This window comes from Bombyx mori, chromosome 15 (assembly GCF_030269925.1).
Source record: "Bombyx mori chromosome 15, ASM3026992v2".
NCBI classification, from domain to species: Eukaryota; Metazoa; Arthropoda; class Insecta; order Lepidoptera; family Bombycidae; genus Bombyx; species Bombyx mori.
In genome coordinates this window covers 5,956,172-5,974,782 of record NC_085121.1, presented here as the reverse complement: position 1 = coordinate 5,974,782, position 18,611 = coordinate 5,956,172, and the positions used below count along the sequence as shown (strand labels likewise).

Genomic DNA, 18,611 nt, shown 5'->3' with positions numbered 1-18,611 from the left:
TTTGTTTATTGTATTATCTTTGGCGTGTAGAATATTTTGTACTATTCAAATATAAAAAGTTTCAGCAACATAGGTATTCAGTGGGTTTATTGAGATTTTGCCAAGATGGTATTCGGTTATTCATTTATTGATTTTACCTTTAATACAGCAGGCAGACAGGAACAGAGATACAAACTGCTGATTTAATAGATGATTATTTCATGGTGGTGAAGTGTGTGTGGAGCCTGTACGAGTAGTACCATGCGTATTTCTCCAGCGAAGCAGTAGTGCTTTCCGACTATTCGGAATTTGTGTTATACGAATTTTAAATGTAGAAGTCAAGTCTTGAAGTGGGGGATATCATTTACATTGTTGATGCTTAAAGTTTCTGGCATCAACTTAACACTAAGAAGGCTGTAAGCTCGTTAACTCGCCCAAAAAAAAACAGCTGTATGAAGGAATATGGAATTAGTTTAAAGCCAATTATCAGAGGCCGCTGTTTTAAATATATTTGATAAAAACTTCCGAGAGTACACTCTTTTCTCTTAGTACGTTAGTTTTGGTTCTCTCCAGGGACTACAGTAACATTAAAGTTATTGATTCCTACTGGGCTGTGAAATCGATACGTCGATTAATGATCGATTTACTATAGTTTTTAAACATAACAAAATTGTAAAAACCTACACAATACTACACATTCAATTTCAATATTTGCTTTAGTTCAGTTCATCATCATCATCATCAACAGCCCACAATCGTCCACTGCTGGACATAGGCCTCTCCCAATCTACACCACTGAGCCCGGTCTGCGGCTCTCCTCCACTGAAGTAGGGATGTAAACCGGTTCGAAGAAAACCGGAGAAAAACCGGTTTTATACATACCGATAAATACCGGTTTTTATTTAAGAATACCGGTTTTTTACGCTTTACATTCACAGTTCACACCAGTGCTACCAGATCAAATATACAAGCTACAAATATAAAAAAAGCCGTGTTTCAGAATCAAATTACCGTGCATTACATTTAAAAACGACAGTGCAATAACCACAATATGGTTGGTAGACTTTTAGCGTACGAAATGAGGACCGTGACCCAAATATCCACATATCTGCACCGAACAATCAGAAATGGCTTTCGCCAACCAGAGCACATGTTGTCTGCAAAAGAGATGGTGCATCGTGAACTGGGGAATCTTCTTGAAGAATTTTCAACTCTCGCTTTATCATCGGAACAGCCAGAAAAAACCACAAACAATTTTAAAAAGCCTGGTATTCTGGATTTTTTGCATTAGCGAAAACGGGATATTCCGAACGCCACGGCGGCTGCAGTGAATATAGTGCGAATGTATATTGAGACTGAAACCGCCACAGAAAACCACACCGAAATTGCTGGCACGTGCTAACATCCAGAAGGAGCAGGCTTCTGAATGACGCAGTGGACCAACTATGCCTCTTGCATCCAAATTTTGATTTAATACAATAGTATTAAATAAAAAATAAAAAGCTTTTTATTATTGGATAATATATATGATCATTAAAAACCTATATAAAATATGCTCACCCAATTAATTGTATGAAGAAAACTCTTCGTTTGTACGTAAATTTGTTTTATTTAGTGATTATTTAGCCTTTATGGAAAAAACCTAAAAATACCTAAAAAAACCGGTTTTTTGAGAAAAAAACCGGTAATAAACCGGAGCCAGAAATTGTAATCGGTTCACATCGCTACACTGAAGTAGGAAACCTATCGAAATGAAACGTCAACAAAAAATTCGTGCACTGACACTAAAGTAGGAAACCTATGGAAATGAAACGTCCACAAAAAATTCGTGCCACCGTGACGTCATCTGGCCACAAAACATGGCGGTTTTAGAGCTGCCCAGAAGATTTTAATGTTAGTAGGTTTTATCGATAAACGTTCTTGGCTCATTTTATTTTAAATATTGTTGAGTGAATGTATTTGTAGAATTTATACTTTAATAGGAAGTAAGTATATTGTTATGTGCAAAGATGATGTGATTTAGATATTATGTGAAATCTAAGACGAGTTCGTGCTTCAAATTTGCCAAGTAAACGATATGACGATTTTTAAAATTTGCTACACTGATTTTATAAAGTTGTCGTTTGCCGCAAAACATAAAGATATGGCGTAGTACAGTGCCATCTGCCCATTTCTAGCATGCTGAATGTTATCGTATTTTGAGTACGTGTTTTTCTTAGACTATTACAATCTATTTTAATTGTTTTGCTGACTCTAAAGTCCGTAACACACTACCGCAGCGCACCTCAAGGAAGGTACGCCGCACCATTTGAAGCACTCTCACTTGAGTGATTCAAATTTTAAACTTATCAAGGGACCACCTGATAAAAAAAAACACCTACAGAACATTTATTCTTTAATAAAATTACAAACGTCATTCCTTGTGACTTCCTCTCTAAAATCACTTAATTATTAAATATTTAACGAGTTGACAATAGTGTTTTACTCACTGCGGAATAAAACTATTTTATTTAAATAGTTCCGAAGAGATTTTGTCGGTAGCCTTTTTCCTGAAATATCTAAACAGAATGTCTAAATATGTTTTGATGACATATTTTAAAGAGGTATTTATGATTAGTGTCATGATCAATAGATTCCGACCGAAAATGGTGTCCGATTTTTCGAATGAGGGCTCCATAATGAATTTAAATATATATAGATAATAGTTTTGGGGCATCGACTTTCTTGAGATCCTATAAAATATGTTTTAATTATTATTTTTGTATGTTTTAAGCATGATAAAATAAGAAATTTTATGCAATCATATTAAATCGATATCAAAGTCAATAAATAATGTACAACCCAAAACAGACAGCCGAACTGACGTGACAATGACATTTGGCGCGCTAAACATGGCGGATTTTCGGCCTCATTAGACGGAGACGGATACATTTACGTATATTCATGTTTCATTTTATGTACGCACTGAAATACTGTTATATTGTTTTCCTGCGAGTTAAAGTGCTGAGTAAGAATGAGATAGATATATGTTTATGTATGTGCCTTCAAAATGGGTGCTATTTATATAAGCAATTGTACGTATAGAACAATATGTCGTGTCCCTACTATATAGGTCTATGTGCACAGAAGTAGGAAACCTATGGAAATGAAACGTCAACAAAAAATTCGTGCCACTGTGACGTCATCTGGCCACAAAACATGGCGGTTTTAGTGCTGCCCAGAAGATTTTAATGTTAGTAGGTTTTATCGATAAACGTTCTTGGCTTATTTTATTTTAAATATTGTTGAGTATGAATGTATTTGTAGAATTTATACTTTAATAGGAATTAAGTATATTGTTATGTGCAAAGATGATGTGATTTAGATATTATGTGAAATCTAAGACGAGTTCGTGCTTCAAATTTTCCAAGTAAACGATATGACGATTTTTAAAATTTGCTACACTGATTTTATAAAGTTGTCGTTTGCCGCAAAACATAAAGATATGGCATAGTACAGTGCCATCAGCCCATTTCTAGCATGCTGAATGTTATCGTATTTTGAGTACGTGTTTTTCTTAGACTATTACAATCTATTTTAATTGTTTTGCTGACTCTAAAGTCCGTAACAGACTACCGCAGTGCACCCCAAGGAAGGTGCACCGCACCATTTGAATCACTCTCACTTGAGAGTGATTCAAATTTTAAACATATCAAGGGACCGCCTGATAAAAAAAAAACACCTACAGAACATTTATTCGTTAATGAAATTACAAACGTGATTCCTTGTGACTTCCTCTCTAAAATCACTTAATTATTAAATATTTAACGATTTTACAATAGTGTTTTACTTACTGCGGAATAAAACTATTTTATTTAAATAGTTCCGAAGAGATTTTGTCGGTAGCCTTTTTCCCGAAATATCTAAACAGAATGTCTAAATATGTTTTGATGACATATTTTAAAGAGGTATTTATGATTAGTGTCATGATCAATAGATTCCGACCGATAAATGGGTCAATAAATAATGTACAACCCAAAACAGACGGCCGAACTGACGTGACAATGACATTTGGTGCGCTCAACATGGCGGATTTTCGGCCTCATTAGACATTTACGTATATTCATGTTTCATTTTATGTACGCACTGAATTACTGTTATATTGTTTTCCTGCGAGTTAAAGTGCTGAGTAAGAACGAGATAGGTATTTGTTTATGTGTGTGCCTTCAAAATGGGTGCTATTTATATAAGCAATAGTAGATAAAGAACAATACCGGTAAAATGGGGCGATTAGGGATTGAGAGGCGAATCGGGAAAAAACCGGGAAAATCTTTCGACGCCCAATATAAGTTTTATATTCGTTGCAAAATCTTCAATTTTTTGTAGTTTAATAGTAGAATGTTGAAAGTTCACAAAACAACTCTGAATATGCATGATAATAGCTGCTAACTTATAAAAAATCGCGTTTCAAATTAACTTCCTGTGGTGGTAATTACTTTAGTGCTAGAAACTTTGCTCTCTTTTATTTATTTGATAATAATAGAAGACGACTATGATTTATAAACGTTATTTAGTGTTTGAACCAGCATATATATTAAAGGTAAGTCTCAGTTGTTATTGGTTTTAATGTATTTGATTAAATAAAAATACATGTAAAAATCTGTTGTTTTTGGGGATATTGGGGACGTCTTAGGTACAAATAACAACGAATAAGGGGTCAATTGGGATGAGAATACGTGAAATGGAAACGACCTAAGTATAAATAGGTACAGGTTTGTAGGGTTGTCTATGTAGTTATAACAATATTTTTTAAATTTGTTGCTAAAAATGTGGTATATTCGAAGCGAAATTGAGAATAAGTCTTTAGTTGAAATAGATAAGCAATTTAATATAAGTAAGTCGATTTTGCAGAGACATGTAGCAAGATCAATGAAATCTCAAGGTGGACAAAAATGTCTAAGTAATATATTTAATATTTGAATAATAAATATTTCAAATTTGTTCAGAGTGGGGGTATTCATCTGATTAATCCATGGAATAACCGACACACCTAATCTCTTAACCCAGATAGAAATATCAGCACTGTCGATTGCACCTATAATTGAGGTGATGTCTGCCATGTATTTTTGTCAGTTTTTCATTTTTTTTTATTGATGATCACTTTGTTGGTGCAACTAAGTAAATAAATAAATTAAAACTATATATAAAAATAAAAGTAGTGCCAACCCTAGCAAATTTCTCATTTCGTCCCAATTAACCGCAATTTTCGGGTAAATAGGGATTACACCTATTTTTGCATTTTTTGCTTAAACTGGAATGCTAGTTGCATAATTTTAAATTAGACAACAAAGATGCCCCCAAGACTCAATCATTTTGATCCTGATATAGCATTATATACATCAACAACTACCTTAAAATTGCTCACAAAGTTGGAATTTGTCCCTAATCGCCCCATTTTACGGTATGTGGTGTCCCTACTATATACGTCTATGCTCTCCTCATCCACTTCTTGCCGGCCACCGGTCATCGCACCATCTAGCCAGGGGGCGTCCCACGTTACGTCGTCCGCTGCGCGGTCTCCACTCGAGAACCCGTCTGCTCCAGCGATCGTCAGTCCTACGGCATATATGGCCAGCCCACTGCCACTTCAGCTTGCTGACTCTATATTAGTTCAGTTGTATACTTAATATTAATTATCAACAAATCGTTAGTCATTATTACAATGGGAACCGACATAAAGTCTGTTTTTACTACCAAAATATTTTAAAGTAACGTCCTTAATATTAATCGATAGTTTGATGATATAGTTAGTTTTACAGTTGTTTTCCGAAATTATTCCATGAGAATATACTGGCAAAAGGGGAATCGTAACAATGAGAAGATACATACAAAGAACTCAAATATCATGATTCAACAGACACAAGCATCTACTGTAAATTACCACGAGAAACTGTATTTGTGTACATGTATATTAATATGTGCAACTAGAACGCAGAAAAAGAAAGAAGCTGTCCTTTACTATCTATGTAAGCAGGTCTGGTGCGCAACACAATGCATCCTTGCCGGTGTTTGCGTTTTCTATATATAAAGGAAGTTGCGAATTTAAACAAAACGTACATATTACATAATAAATGTTCAAGGGTGACTGCCGTGATATAGTAATACATCGCTTTATACCAAATCCACATCTGTTTCTAAATTTGGGTAATTGCTTTCACAATTTGTTGATTTGAAGGATGGCAATAGCCATTAATAATGTAATTGAGACTTTGACTTCATGTTTCAAGGTGATGGGGTGACATTCATGTCTATGGGTTCTAGTAACCATATTACATCAGATGAGCTGTGAACTCATTCACCCACCAACGCAATAAAAAATTCGATAGCTTTTTAAAAAGAGTTATGTTTCATTTTCCCATTCTTATTATTTTTTAATGTTTGTAACACAATGGGGGCTGTCCCGCCATTTTAAATTATCGCCATTTCGTTTCTTGTGTGAGATGGAGAATTAGACAGGAAAGTGAGATAGAAATAAAATATCCTATTGTGTTTCTCTCTGTAAATCCTTACAATATAAAATTTAACTTTAACTGTGATATTATATAAGAGGTAAGATTTTAAAATACCTATAGAGAGATGCCGTTCATATTAAACAATTCATCGAGGCGTCTGTTCGGTTTGAGTGACTTCAATGGCGTCCCTTACTAAAACTTTTTAGATGGTTCCCTCATCCTTTTCTCACACATCTCTACTCTTCACTAGTGACTAGAGAGTAGACTGTGTTTACTGTTTTCCTGGCAAGTGGCATATTCAACTTCCAAAAGAACAGAAATTTAGTAAATATGTATTTTATAACTTTCACCTTTAGTTTCAATACATTGAATGATCATAATTTTTATTATCGAAATGTATTCTTATTAAATATCTTTGACTATTTTGTTTCATAAGCCGAGAAAAATAATGAGATAAAAGAATATCATTTTAAAAATGTTTACAACTAACAACGTTCAAGCGGGCACAGTGCCCACTCTACAGTACCAAGAACATCCTCAGAAGTCACAAGGGAAGAACATAGAAAACGTACAACAAAAGAATGCTCATCAATCACAGGCACAACAGGTCATATATTGTGTTGAATTAGTAAAATAATACAGTAGGTATTTAAAATTATTAAAATATTATAATAATTGAGGACATAAATCTTTTTCAGGAATTTCCAACATTTTGTTATACAACAAATGTGAATATGATTGGTAAAATTGGAACTGCGAACACTAGTCAAACAGGGGGTGTGAACATAACGCAACTGACTACAAGCGATGACAAGACATGCTATATAGCACAACCGTTCTCATATAATTATGCACTTGTTAATCAAATGCAAATAGCTCCTAATGGAATACAAAATACAATATCAAACATTAGTTTCAAATGTGATGTTTGTGGACTTATGTTTGGTCATCTAACTTTACTGACAGCTCATAAAAGGATTCATACTCAAGATACAGGTAAAGCTACAAGCTGTACTGAAGTTTGAAAACACTGCAAACATAAATTAAGAGGGTAGATTAGTACAAAGATGATATGCGGTGTTGTTCATATTTTCAATTGTCAAGTGCAATATAATATGATATGGTTTTGTGTTGGCAAGCAGAATTAATAACATTACAATAATTTTTACAGATAACAATATTACAGTGGTAGCAACAGCTGGAAATGATGTTACAATGCCTTCACATATACAAATATTGTCATCAGACCCAAATGAACAACAAAATCAACAACACCATGTACAAATACAAGACAGTAAGTCAAGTTTTGCTCTATATTTTTCAATTTTCAAATTCTCTTTTTATTGTTTGGTGTATATTATAAGTTATACTCCTCCTTGCGTCGTTTTCCTCATTACTGAGAGTTGTGACTCCCCCGCTGCATCAGTTTCTCCCGTACGATTTCCCTCCATCTGCTGCGATCCTTAGCTTCATAAGAGCATTGTGGAAGTTGATGCTTAGAGAAGATCGTATTTGGTCCGACCATCTCGTGGGACTGCGTCCTCTGGGACGTTTGCCATCTACCTTTCCTGTCACCATCAGCTGTTCTAGATTGTGACCCTCTTTACGAGCAATATGTCCAAAGAATTCCAGCACCAGAAAGTTATACATATAGTGTACGTTAAATATCAAGGACCCATTAATGTCAGTGATAATGAATGTTTTAGATAGTCTACTGTTTGTAATTATTTTTACTTATACTGAGCTTAAAGCATTGTAGAAAATATAATTATAAAGTAATCTCTAAAGTATTTAGTTAACTTAGTTACTTAAGAATCTCTTTCCTTCTAAGACTAATAAGAATCTTGTATTTATTGTAGCCAAGCCTTTACTAGACAAAATTCAGAAATGCATATCATGTGGTGGAACAATACAGAACAATCCAAAAAGAAAGGGGCCCAAGTTAATAAGATGTGAAACCTGTATAGCACAAGACTCTGTTGATCAACATAGACCAAATCAAAGTGAGTACAACTCTGTAAAGTTCTAATGGGTAATTACATAAAAAAAATAGACAAATTATACTACAAACTACTTGTAAAGGGGTGCTCATTAGAAACTCAGTAGTCAATGAATTTAATTTAATTTATTATGGCCTCAAGGGTTAACCTAACTTGTGCTGTTATATTGGTGTGATTGTGCCTTTGTGTGACTCCCATAAGCAGGTACCAATTTGTCTTATGAAATTTGTACTTAACTGAATGAAGTAATTATCTATATATATAAAAGAAAGTCGTGTTAGTTACACTATTTATAACTTAAGAACGGCTGAACTGATTTGGCTGAAAATTGGTGGGGAGGTAGCTTAGAACCAGGAGAAGGACATAGGATACTTTTCATCACGTTCCCGTGGGACGTGGCATACAACGTGGTATAACAAAACACAACTGATATGGATTAACAAAATGCAAATGACAGCTAAACGTAACGTAGTCTAAGGTTAATTAAAGTAGAATTTTGAAGTAGACCGGTTGATGTGTTTGTTTCGAGTTTCTATTAGCTTATTGTGCCGAGATAGGTAATCATTACCAGAAAACCATGCCGCGATCAACATGATCGAATTTTTCCCGACGAAGCCGTAATGCAACTAGGGTTCGAAACATTGCGAGTGAAAGGACTGAAGAAGAACAAGAAAATATAATAATAACAACTAAAATACATGGCCAATAAAGTATCATTAAAATACTTGCTTTTTTTAATTTACATTAATTATCCAAATATAAAATTGACCTTGATAAAATTAAAAGTATGCTCATTTATTGCCTCTAAGGCGGAACAAAGTTCGCCGGGTCACCTAGTTGTGTAATAAAAATCAAAACTGAAAAAAAATATAATTTGCTAGGGTGTCTTGTAAGCCTGCTCGGTTAGGTACAATCGACCTGTCTATTTCTGTCGTGAAGTAGAAATAAATGTTTTAGTTTGGAGGGTGGTGCAGCATTGTATTGTAAAAACTGAGACTTTGAACTCCTTTCTCAAGATAGGTGACGACTCTTACGTTACTGATAATCACTTAACACTACATACATGCACCATGAGCTTATCCACCCAGTCAAAGTAAAAAAAAATTGTATCTGGGTTTTTTGAATACCATTAACAAAATTTTAAAGGAATAATCTTTTTATTTGACCTTAGTATTTTTAGTACCTGTATTTTACTATTTCTAAATAAACATTATTTATCAGTGATTCCGGCACAAATTTTCGTTGGAGAAGAGAATGTGAAGTATGAAGTTAGTGGTGTGAACTCTAATGCACCTTCAACAGATCCACTTTCGACCACTCAAACAGCTCAACCTGTGCAACAACAACAACAACAGCAGCAGCAACAGCAGCAAAAACCATGTTAGTTTGCTCGAATTTTACCTTTGAACGTACATGTTATATACATTAACATAGTTTATAGTAGTAATCTTAAAGTATTTGCTTTTTATATTTTATAAATTTAAATGCCTAAAATTAAGCCACAGCCCAGTTAATGGCTATCAGAATAAATAAATAATTGTTAATATTTAGTTCATTGAAAATGTAAGTGCGGAAAACTTTAAGTTTGTGAAATTATGTTGAAAGCAAATTTAAAAGCTTAACAAAGCTTAAAGGATGCTTTACATAGCTTTCAAAATCCCCAATTATTTGGAAACTAGCTGTTACCTGCGACCTTGTTTCAATTAGTTGTGTAACACTATTAATACCCAATTTGTGAGCATGATAAAAGTATCCAAAGATCTGCAAACACACTGCTCTGGTCATAAATCAGAGCCTATGTTAATAGTAATTTACGTAATTTGTGTAAACATGGTTTTCTTATAAATATGATATTCGTTTTTGGAATAAAATGTTGCTTCTTTCCTGACTTAAAATGATCCGTAGCATCTTTGCGACGTATAAAAAAAATAAACAAACACTTTCACATTTAGAATGTTATTATTGGATTAAGAAAATCCTTCATTTTATATTTCCTTAACATACAGCTGATCAAAATTGTAAAAATATATTGCATTGATGAGTTTAACACGGTGATGGCCCACTTAGTTTTAAGTGAGTACTGGAGTCCATAGACAACATGAGTACTGTCAGCCACCTTGAGATAATTAAGTAATCATTAAAATTCAAATGATTAAAAATCATCATAGCTTTATGGCAGAAATAGACAGGGTGGTAAAGTTTAATCAAATTTTATAACAGATTAGAAATAAAGGGAAAGTATGAACTGCATATTAAGTAATTAAAATTTTATTACAGTGCCAGGTCACCATCCTGTGAAAAAAAGAAATTTGTCATCTGTAACAAAATGTCAGAATTGCAATGGTTCTGGTATTATATTTGTCGGCGGAAACAAAAATAAGTTGAATCAGCCAAGTGCAGATAAACCTTTCCATTGTAACATTTGTGGGGGCTCATTTTCGAGATATTCTTCGTTGTGGTCCCACAAGAAATTACATTCTGGTGAGAAGAATTTTAAATGCGGTATTTGTGGCATAGCTTTCGCAAAAGCTGTTTACCTTAAAAACCATTCAAGAATACACACTGGAGAGAAACCTTACCGGTAAGGAACATTTATTTTTTCATGATACCTAATGACTTGCTTGCAATATTTGGATTGGATTCCATTATGTTCAGAGTACAGCTAATGCCTCATTTATGGAAACATTTTAGGCCTGTACATTCTGTATAGTGATATCACATTAAATTTTGTCATATTAAGATGACGTCGTGGCCTAAAGGATAAGACGTCCGATGCATTCGTATCTAGCGATGCAACGGTGTTCAAATCCCGCAGGCGGGTATCAATGTTACTAATGAAATACGTACTTAACAAATGTTCGCGATTGACTTCCACGGTGAAGAAATAACATCGTGTAATAAAAATCAAACCAACAAAATTGTAATTCTCGTAATTACTGGTGGTAGGACCTCTTGTGAGTCCGCACGGGTAGGTACCACCGCCCTGCCTATTTCTGCTGTGAAGCAGTAATGCGTTTCCGTTTGAAGGGTGGAGCAGCCGTTGTAACTATACTGAGACCTTAGAACTTATATCTCAAGGTGGGTGGCGCATTTACGTTGTAGATGCCTATGGGCTCCAGTAACCACTTAACACCAGGTGGGCTGTGAGCTAGTCCATCTATATAAGAAATATAAAATAAAAACAAAATTTTCGAAGCACCTGGTGGTAACAAATTCCACCTGCTATGTTTTCCTAGAAGTAATGTTATTTAGTAAAACAATAAAATAAAAAAATTCGATTTGAAAGTGGTAGGCAGATACTTCTTTCTCTGTAGCGTTGGCACTGCCAATACCTATGAGTTTCCCTACTTCAATTAGTTGGTCTAGACTAGCATCTGTCATCAATTATTTAACTTTTTTAGATATATGCTACTTAAGTACTGTATTGCCAATTTAAGTTGGAAATTCTAATGGTCTCTATAATAATACCCAATGCTAATAATACTGTCTTCAAGTATAATAGTATATAGCGTAGTAGTAGTTTATAGCGTTTGAAGACATAAAACTTACAATCGACTAGATGGTAATAGTTACCGTCGCTCAAACAGATGCACAGTCAGACTGAAATCTAGTGCTGAGTGTTCTATACATATCTATATTGAGTAATTCTTATAGCATTTAGTAAACATAAAAGAAACATTACATTGTAAGATAGTCTGAATACTTAAAATTGTGATACGTCTTCATAATGACAGATATCTGCTCGTGATCAAAAAGAGATGATGTGATAATATCTAATAATTCTTCAAAGAACCACAAATTAAAAAAAGGAATAAAACAGAAAACCTTCCTTCCAGAGTTTTCAAATTCTATGTGATTAAAACTATTTATATTGGACAATTAATGTTATTGTTCATTACTCAATTAGCAAAAAACTGAATTAAAGTTGCATTACATTGCCACAAAATCATCTATATCTCATCATCTATATCTCATCATCTATATCTCATCATCTATATATCATATCATCTATATCTCATCTATCTATAATCATCATCATTCAAGTTATTTTGTTAGACATGTAACGAATCACACTCGGTTATAATGGCCATTGCTGCATTTTACTAGAGTGACATAAAGTTCTATTTTTAGGTGTAAAACTTGTGGAATGCAGTTTTCACAATCTCCTCATCTAAAAAACCATGAAAGAACACATTCTGGAGAAAAACCCTATGTTTGTGAGGTAAGAATTTATTTTCTTCTTTATAATATAGTAGCCTAAAAGCGTTAGGTCTTGTTAGGGATAATGTAAATCTTTTCTCTCTTTAAGTGAACGAGCTCACAACCCACTTGGTATTATGTAGTCACTGGAGCTCATTTTTATGAAATAAAAAAAACACTACACATATAATTTACAATCTGACCAGACTTCCCTTATTACATTGATAAGACAATCTAAACCACATTTTTTTGAAAACCACACGAAAACTATACGTAACATTTAAATCAAATATTTAAACATTTAAAAAAGGTAGAACTGATGAATTTGTACACTTAAAATATTACGTGTAATAAATTCCATTGTATTTATCGTTTACCCAAACTAGATTTGTTAAAAAATTCAAGTTCACCAGGGTGTGGAGCCAGGTTCTTGACTGGAGAGTAAGCCGTGAGTTGATCAAGCATCAACAAAACCCATGGACATCACAAGGTCCAAAAGTATTTGTCACTAAACTAAACTGCGTCTTTTAGGTCTAATGGAGTTATTAATTATTCTGAAACAATTACTTTTTGCACAGGTTTGCGACAAAGGCTTTGCGCGACACGCAACGCTCTGGAACCATCGACGCATACACACTGGAGAGAAACCATACAAGTGAGCTAACTGTAATGCGTTCTTAGATCCAATTTTAACCAATGCCGACAAGCAGAACTGCAACAAGATTATATCACTTTGTTTTGCTTTGCAATTATTACATACATATATAAAATTACAAAACTATATGCGAGTTCACATTGTTAATTCCAATTGTATCAATTGGTTCTGAAGAGAATAAGAATCACTATTAAGATTTCAAAAACAATAATCTCAAAGCTTTTAGTATTTAAAATGAAATGAAATGTAATAATTTTAAATAAGAAATAATAGCCTTAGACAAAAAAATGTAATTAGGCTAATCATATTGGACATCGCACCTTTGCTCTTAAAGAATCAGTCTTTTTTTTCCTAGCATATATTTCTTGTATCTATCATATTATGTTCTTCTATTTCTCAGCCCACGGATGTTCACTGTTGTATATTAGCTTCACTAATAAACATCATCATCTAATGAACATCTGTGGCCATCTGCAATGAGATTAGATTTAATTTTTCTTTTTGTCTCAAGAATGTTATTAAGATAGTTAAAATTTATCCATAATAAGAAAAAATGGCATATTTATTTTTAGATGTGAAACTTGCGGATCAGCATTCAGCCAAGCTGCTCACTTAAAGAATCACGCGAAAGTACATTCAGGAGAGAAACCTTTCAAATGTGATATTTGTACGGCAGCCTTCGCGGATCGGTTTGCCTTGAAGAGACATAGAGGAATACATGATAAATACGGTAAAATAATAATCTTAATGAATTGAAAAGCAGTAAGCATTTTAAAAACGCAAGATAATCCCGACTTGATCATATTTTGAATAGTTCTTTAAGCAATATGGGGTGTCCCTATTTATATTGTTTGTACATATTTGTAATTTGAAATCTTTGGAGGAGTTACTTTATATCAATATAATTTGTTATAGGAACATCATCATCATCATCATCATTATCCTGCCCTTCTCCCAGTCACCTGGGGTCGGCGCAACATGTTTTCTCCTTCCATACTCTTCTATCATATACCATTTCTTCGCTCACTCCCCTCTTACCCATATCGTCTTTCACACAATATTTTCATTTCGTAGGAACATATGTGCTGTAAATTGATTTATACTGAAACTGATTTTCATATTTTATGTTCAGGTCAAACTGCGCCTTTACCTTCGAGTATACATTTAGATCGGCAACAAAATCAAACTCTTCAGCCATCTCAGCAATCCAACAACGAACAAAGCACAACACAAACCAGTGTTGAAGTAGTCGTGACGCCACAGGGAACGACAACTGTCAGCATAGGGAATTGAAATGTAAAGTAATATAATGACTGAGTAATTAATTTCACACAAGTTTTACGACTGAAAATATTTGAAAAATATACCCCACCCACATAACAACGTACATCATGGAACTGCTTTAAGATATTGACAGTTTGACACAGGAAATTTTTAAAGTTGTTAAATGGTGAGACCTTAATGTCTGCATTTAATTCAATACAAATCAACTTATACTATGAGTTTTCAGTTTAGTAACTGAGTGAGGGCTTATTAGCAATAATTTGCAGTTAACACAGTACTCCATTTAGTTTTTTTTTAAACATTTACTTCGACATGTTGATCGAATAAAATTATAAAATTTAGAGAAAAAAAGAGAGAGAGAGAGTATTCTTTATTTTACACCAACAACAAAAAAAACAATACGTAACATAAAATAAAATAAAAAAATATACAATTGGCGGTCAAAATTTTATTCATTTATTAAAACTACTTCACTCCGCAATCATCGTTTACAGAATATGGTCCTAGGAGTTTAATCACTCAAACCGAAGATTTAGATTCATTTTGTATAGATAATAATTACATTTTTTGGTAAAGGCTAAAAATTTGAACTGTTTTAAATTTGTTTATTAGTAAGACAAGTCAATTGCGACTAAACAAAAAAAAATACAGTCGACGATAAACTGATATGAAATGAAATGTTTTATTGGCTATATTTAAGTAGATGTGACCAAAAAGTTTGTTAAGCCTTTAATATAAATAAATCACTACTATCATGTGCTATTTGACGCCATTTGAAAAAGAATTAATACTAAAAAAATTCGACCACATTTCTGAAGTTTATGTTTTATTAGTAAAAAATATTAAAACAGTGGTGGTTCTATAAACACGTTTATTGCGGGACAATTTTTGTAAGACTCAGCCAGTGCGTATGAGATCTTTTCGAGGCAAGTTTTTTTTTATTGCTTAGATGTGTAGACGAGCTCACAGCCCACCTGGTGTTAAGTGGTTACTGGAGCCCATATACATCTACAACGTAAATGCGCCACCCACCTTGAGATATAAATTCTAAGGTCTCAGTATAGTTACAACGGCTACCCCACCCTTCAAACCGAAACGCATTACGGCTTCACGGCAGAAACAAGCGGGGTGGTGGTACCTACCCGTGCGGACTAGACTAAGAGGTCCTACCACCAGTAACAAGATTGGATATCTTTACTCATGCCCATAGAAATCTGGACATCGCCTCCCGTTTCGAGTGAAAGAACACGTGTATGACTGCTCCATCAGAGGACAGCTGCGTATGGGGCTCTTTAAATCACATGACACATTCAACGTGTTGAAACACTAAATGGTTTCATAATAGAGTAATTTTATTGTGTTTATGTAAGTGATGGCCAAGAAACCTTTCCAATTTAATAAACACTTTTTTGTTTGGCTAAAGGTAATTAAATCAACAATTAAAGCAATATTATAAGTAGTGCTTTGGATCCAACGTTAAATAAGTTATCATTCGTCGAATTACATTGTGTACATTCGAACTTCATCAAAGTTCCCTCTCGGGTAGACTCAGTCACAAAACTGAAGACTTCATTTTTCTTTTCAGCTAAAATGTAAGTTACACGAATTACGAAATGTTTTATATCCGCCCATTTTAAATAAGCCTGCTGAATTTGATCATGTACTAATGTAGCCTTTTAATATTTCAAGGCGATTAAACATTAAAATATTAAGGATCAGAGTTACTTTTGTTTAGATTTAAATCAAGGCTTTAATAACGAAGTGGACTGAATGTTATCATTGAAAACTGATAGTGTTTCTGTACAAATTTGTTTTCTGTAAGTGTCCCTTGTAAATAAAAAAAAGATTAAGGTACCCATAGAAATATACAGATGTGATTTATTATAGCATATCCATAACTGAAAGGTTCTCTAGGAGTGTGTTGCACTTGTCATGTTAGTAGACAGTAGGTAAAAAAGCAATAATTAATAATTATGTAATATGAGATGTGATAAGTGCAACTCATTTCATTTTTGTATAACATCAGAATGATGTTTTCTGTTAAGTTAGGGTTTATAATAATGTAATAATAAAAATATAGTAAAATTGTCTAGAAATAACGCTTTTCATTTAATTAAGATATTCTTACAACCGTTACGTATCTTGCTGCACAAAAAGTCGCCTAAAAATCAGATAAATACTTGCCAGCCATAAAGCGATAATTTCCCTTTTACGCTTCTGACTATGAGAGACAGTAAATTTTTAGAACGAAATTGATCTCATTCAGTGCTTTAATGTAACATATTCATTGATATATGAAATAACTAGCCGTACTCTCCCGCTTCGCTGGGTATTTAAAATTAACATTATTATTTATTGTCATTATGAATAGGGAGTCCAACACTCGTATAAATATTAGCCTATCCATTAAGTACATGTATTTTCTACATAGATACTAAGTTTCAAGTCAACCGGTTGCATGGTTCAGTAGTTATAACAGAACATCCGTAAAAACCACTAGATTTATATATTAGCCTATGTAATTATTAATTTTTAAATTTGAATCCATCAAGACTAATTTGAATTTTCTGGTAGGTATAGGCTTAAGAAATCTTTGAAACAAACTGAAAATAAAATTCCAAGTTTAAATGATAATAAAATTACAGTGGACATCTCTGTTCATATTATATTTTTTACTATTGAAGTTTGTTTTTAAGGATCTACCGCAAATGAGAAACCTTGCAATGGATTAGGCTAAAATTCTTGTAGAGATGCAGATAACTTTTTGGCTATAAATTCTTTCATATAGACATTATTATTCACTATTAACTTTTTGTTAAAAAACTAGCTATTAGATTATATGTTTTAAAATGGAAAGTCACAAATAATATTTTTTTGTTTAAAGATAGATGTACCTGCTACTTCCCTGCACTTTATCAAAATTTCAAGTATAAGTATTAAAGGAGGAAAGTGTAGATGAACCAGCCTTGTATCATGAATATAGATTTTAAAGGTACATTAGCAATTTGAAGATTTGTCCACGATTTTTTTTAATTTAGAAAATTAAGAAAAAAATGGCAATAGTTATAATTCTTGAATAAGGTAATGACATAATAATAATCAGACAAATGTATGAAAATGTCTCATTTAATCACAGAATGTTTAACATAAATTATGAGAACAAGACAAAATATACAGATTAAAATAAATTTACTCATAAACCCAGTTTTCATTTGCAGGTGTCCAGCCCACAACTTCTTTGTCCGTAAACCAGAGGCCTATTTCCTTTTTAGCAGATTCAACGCTGTCCGAACCATGGATGATGTTACGCCCAACTTGAATGCAGAGATCACCGCGGATAGTGCCGGGCTGCGAGTCAGCTGGGTTAGTTGCGCCAAGCATTTGACGGCCAGTCTTCACAACATTAAGGCCCTCCCATACCATAGGGACCACAGGTCCTGAACTCATGTACTTTACTAGACCAGGGAAGAAAGGCCGGGATGCCAAATCGCTGTAGTGTTGCTGGAGAAGTTCTTCTGATGGCCATACGAATTTCAAACCGACTAGTTTGAAGCCTTTCTTTTCGAAACGTTCAATAATGGTGCCCACAAGACCACGTTGTACACCATCAGGCTTAACCATAATAAAAGTACGCTCACGTTGTTCCGCCATCATGAAATATTACTAACGTGCTCAATTAACTACACGTGCACTACAGCCGGCAATGATTTAAAAAGTGGCAGGTGGCAGCTGGCAGCTACAGACTATAGACTAGGTATTAGGGATAAGGCGTATTTATCAGAACAGTTAAACGGAACAGGTTCGTCTGTGAAAAAACTCGGAACTGCTGTCTATAGACCGAAACAACAGTTCCATAATATTCTATATGTTGCGTTGTTTCGCTCCACTGCAAACAGTTTGGAACAAGCTCTTTCCCCTTTTCACGTACAGAAATAGAAAAAGATAGCACACACATACTTATATATATAACATATTAAATGTTTTAATATAAGTGCATTTTGG

The 18,611-nt window shown here is 33.7% G+C and overlaps 3 protein-coding genes across 13 annotated transcripts in view; 1 reads left to right on the top strand and 2 right to left on the bottom strand.

Moving 5' to 3' along the window:
• LOC119629658 (uncharacterized) overlaps positions 1–18,611 on the bottom strand; it is a 378,532-nt gene that overhangs the window by 121,282 nt on the left and 238,639 nt on the right. The window lies entirely within an intron of this gene.
• On the top strand, positions 6,235–18,326 carry LOC101746055 (zinc finger protein 665). Of its 11 annotated transcripts, none has more exons than XR_001139833.3 (12): positions 6,235–6,567; positions 6,907–7,077; positions 7,169–7,466; positions 7,642–7,764; positions 8,330–8,473; positions 9,692–9,850; positions 10,748–11,051; positions 12,602–12,692; positions 13,249–13,325; positions 13,898–14,055; positions 14,458–14,775; positions 15,820–18,326. XR_001139833.3 is itself a non-coding variant. In XM_012692528.4 (12 exons), exons 2-11 carry the CDS (start codon positions 6,946–6,948, stop codon positions 14,616–14,618), a joined length of 1,647 nt encoding a protein of 548 aa, XP_012547982.1. In that variant the 5' UTR covers positions 6,235–6,567; positions 6,907–6,945; the 3' UTR covers positions 14,619–14,621; positions 15,820–18,326. The 11 variants fall into 11 exon arrangements, 8 of the variants coding, with proteins under 8 accessions (XP_012547982.1, XP_037872062.1, XP_012547983.1 ...); XM_012692528.4 differs by having other exon boundaries at positions 14,458–14,621; XR_009974985.1 differs by having other exon boundaries at positions 6,283–6,567; positions 9,773–9,850.
• Positions 17,720–18,310, bottom strand: LOC100101186 (abnormal wing disc-like protein; the record flags this gene model as incomplete). Its single annotated transcript, NM_001099814.1, is given in 1 exon segment — positions 17,720–18,310. A coding segment is annotated over 1 exon segment (465 nt).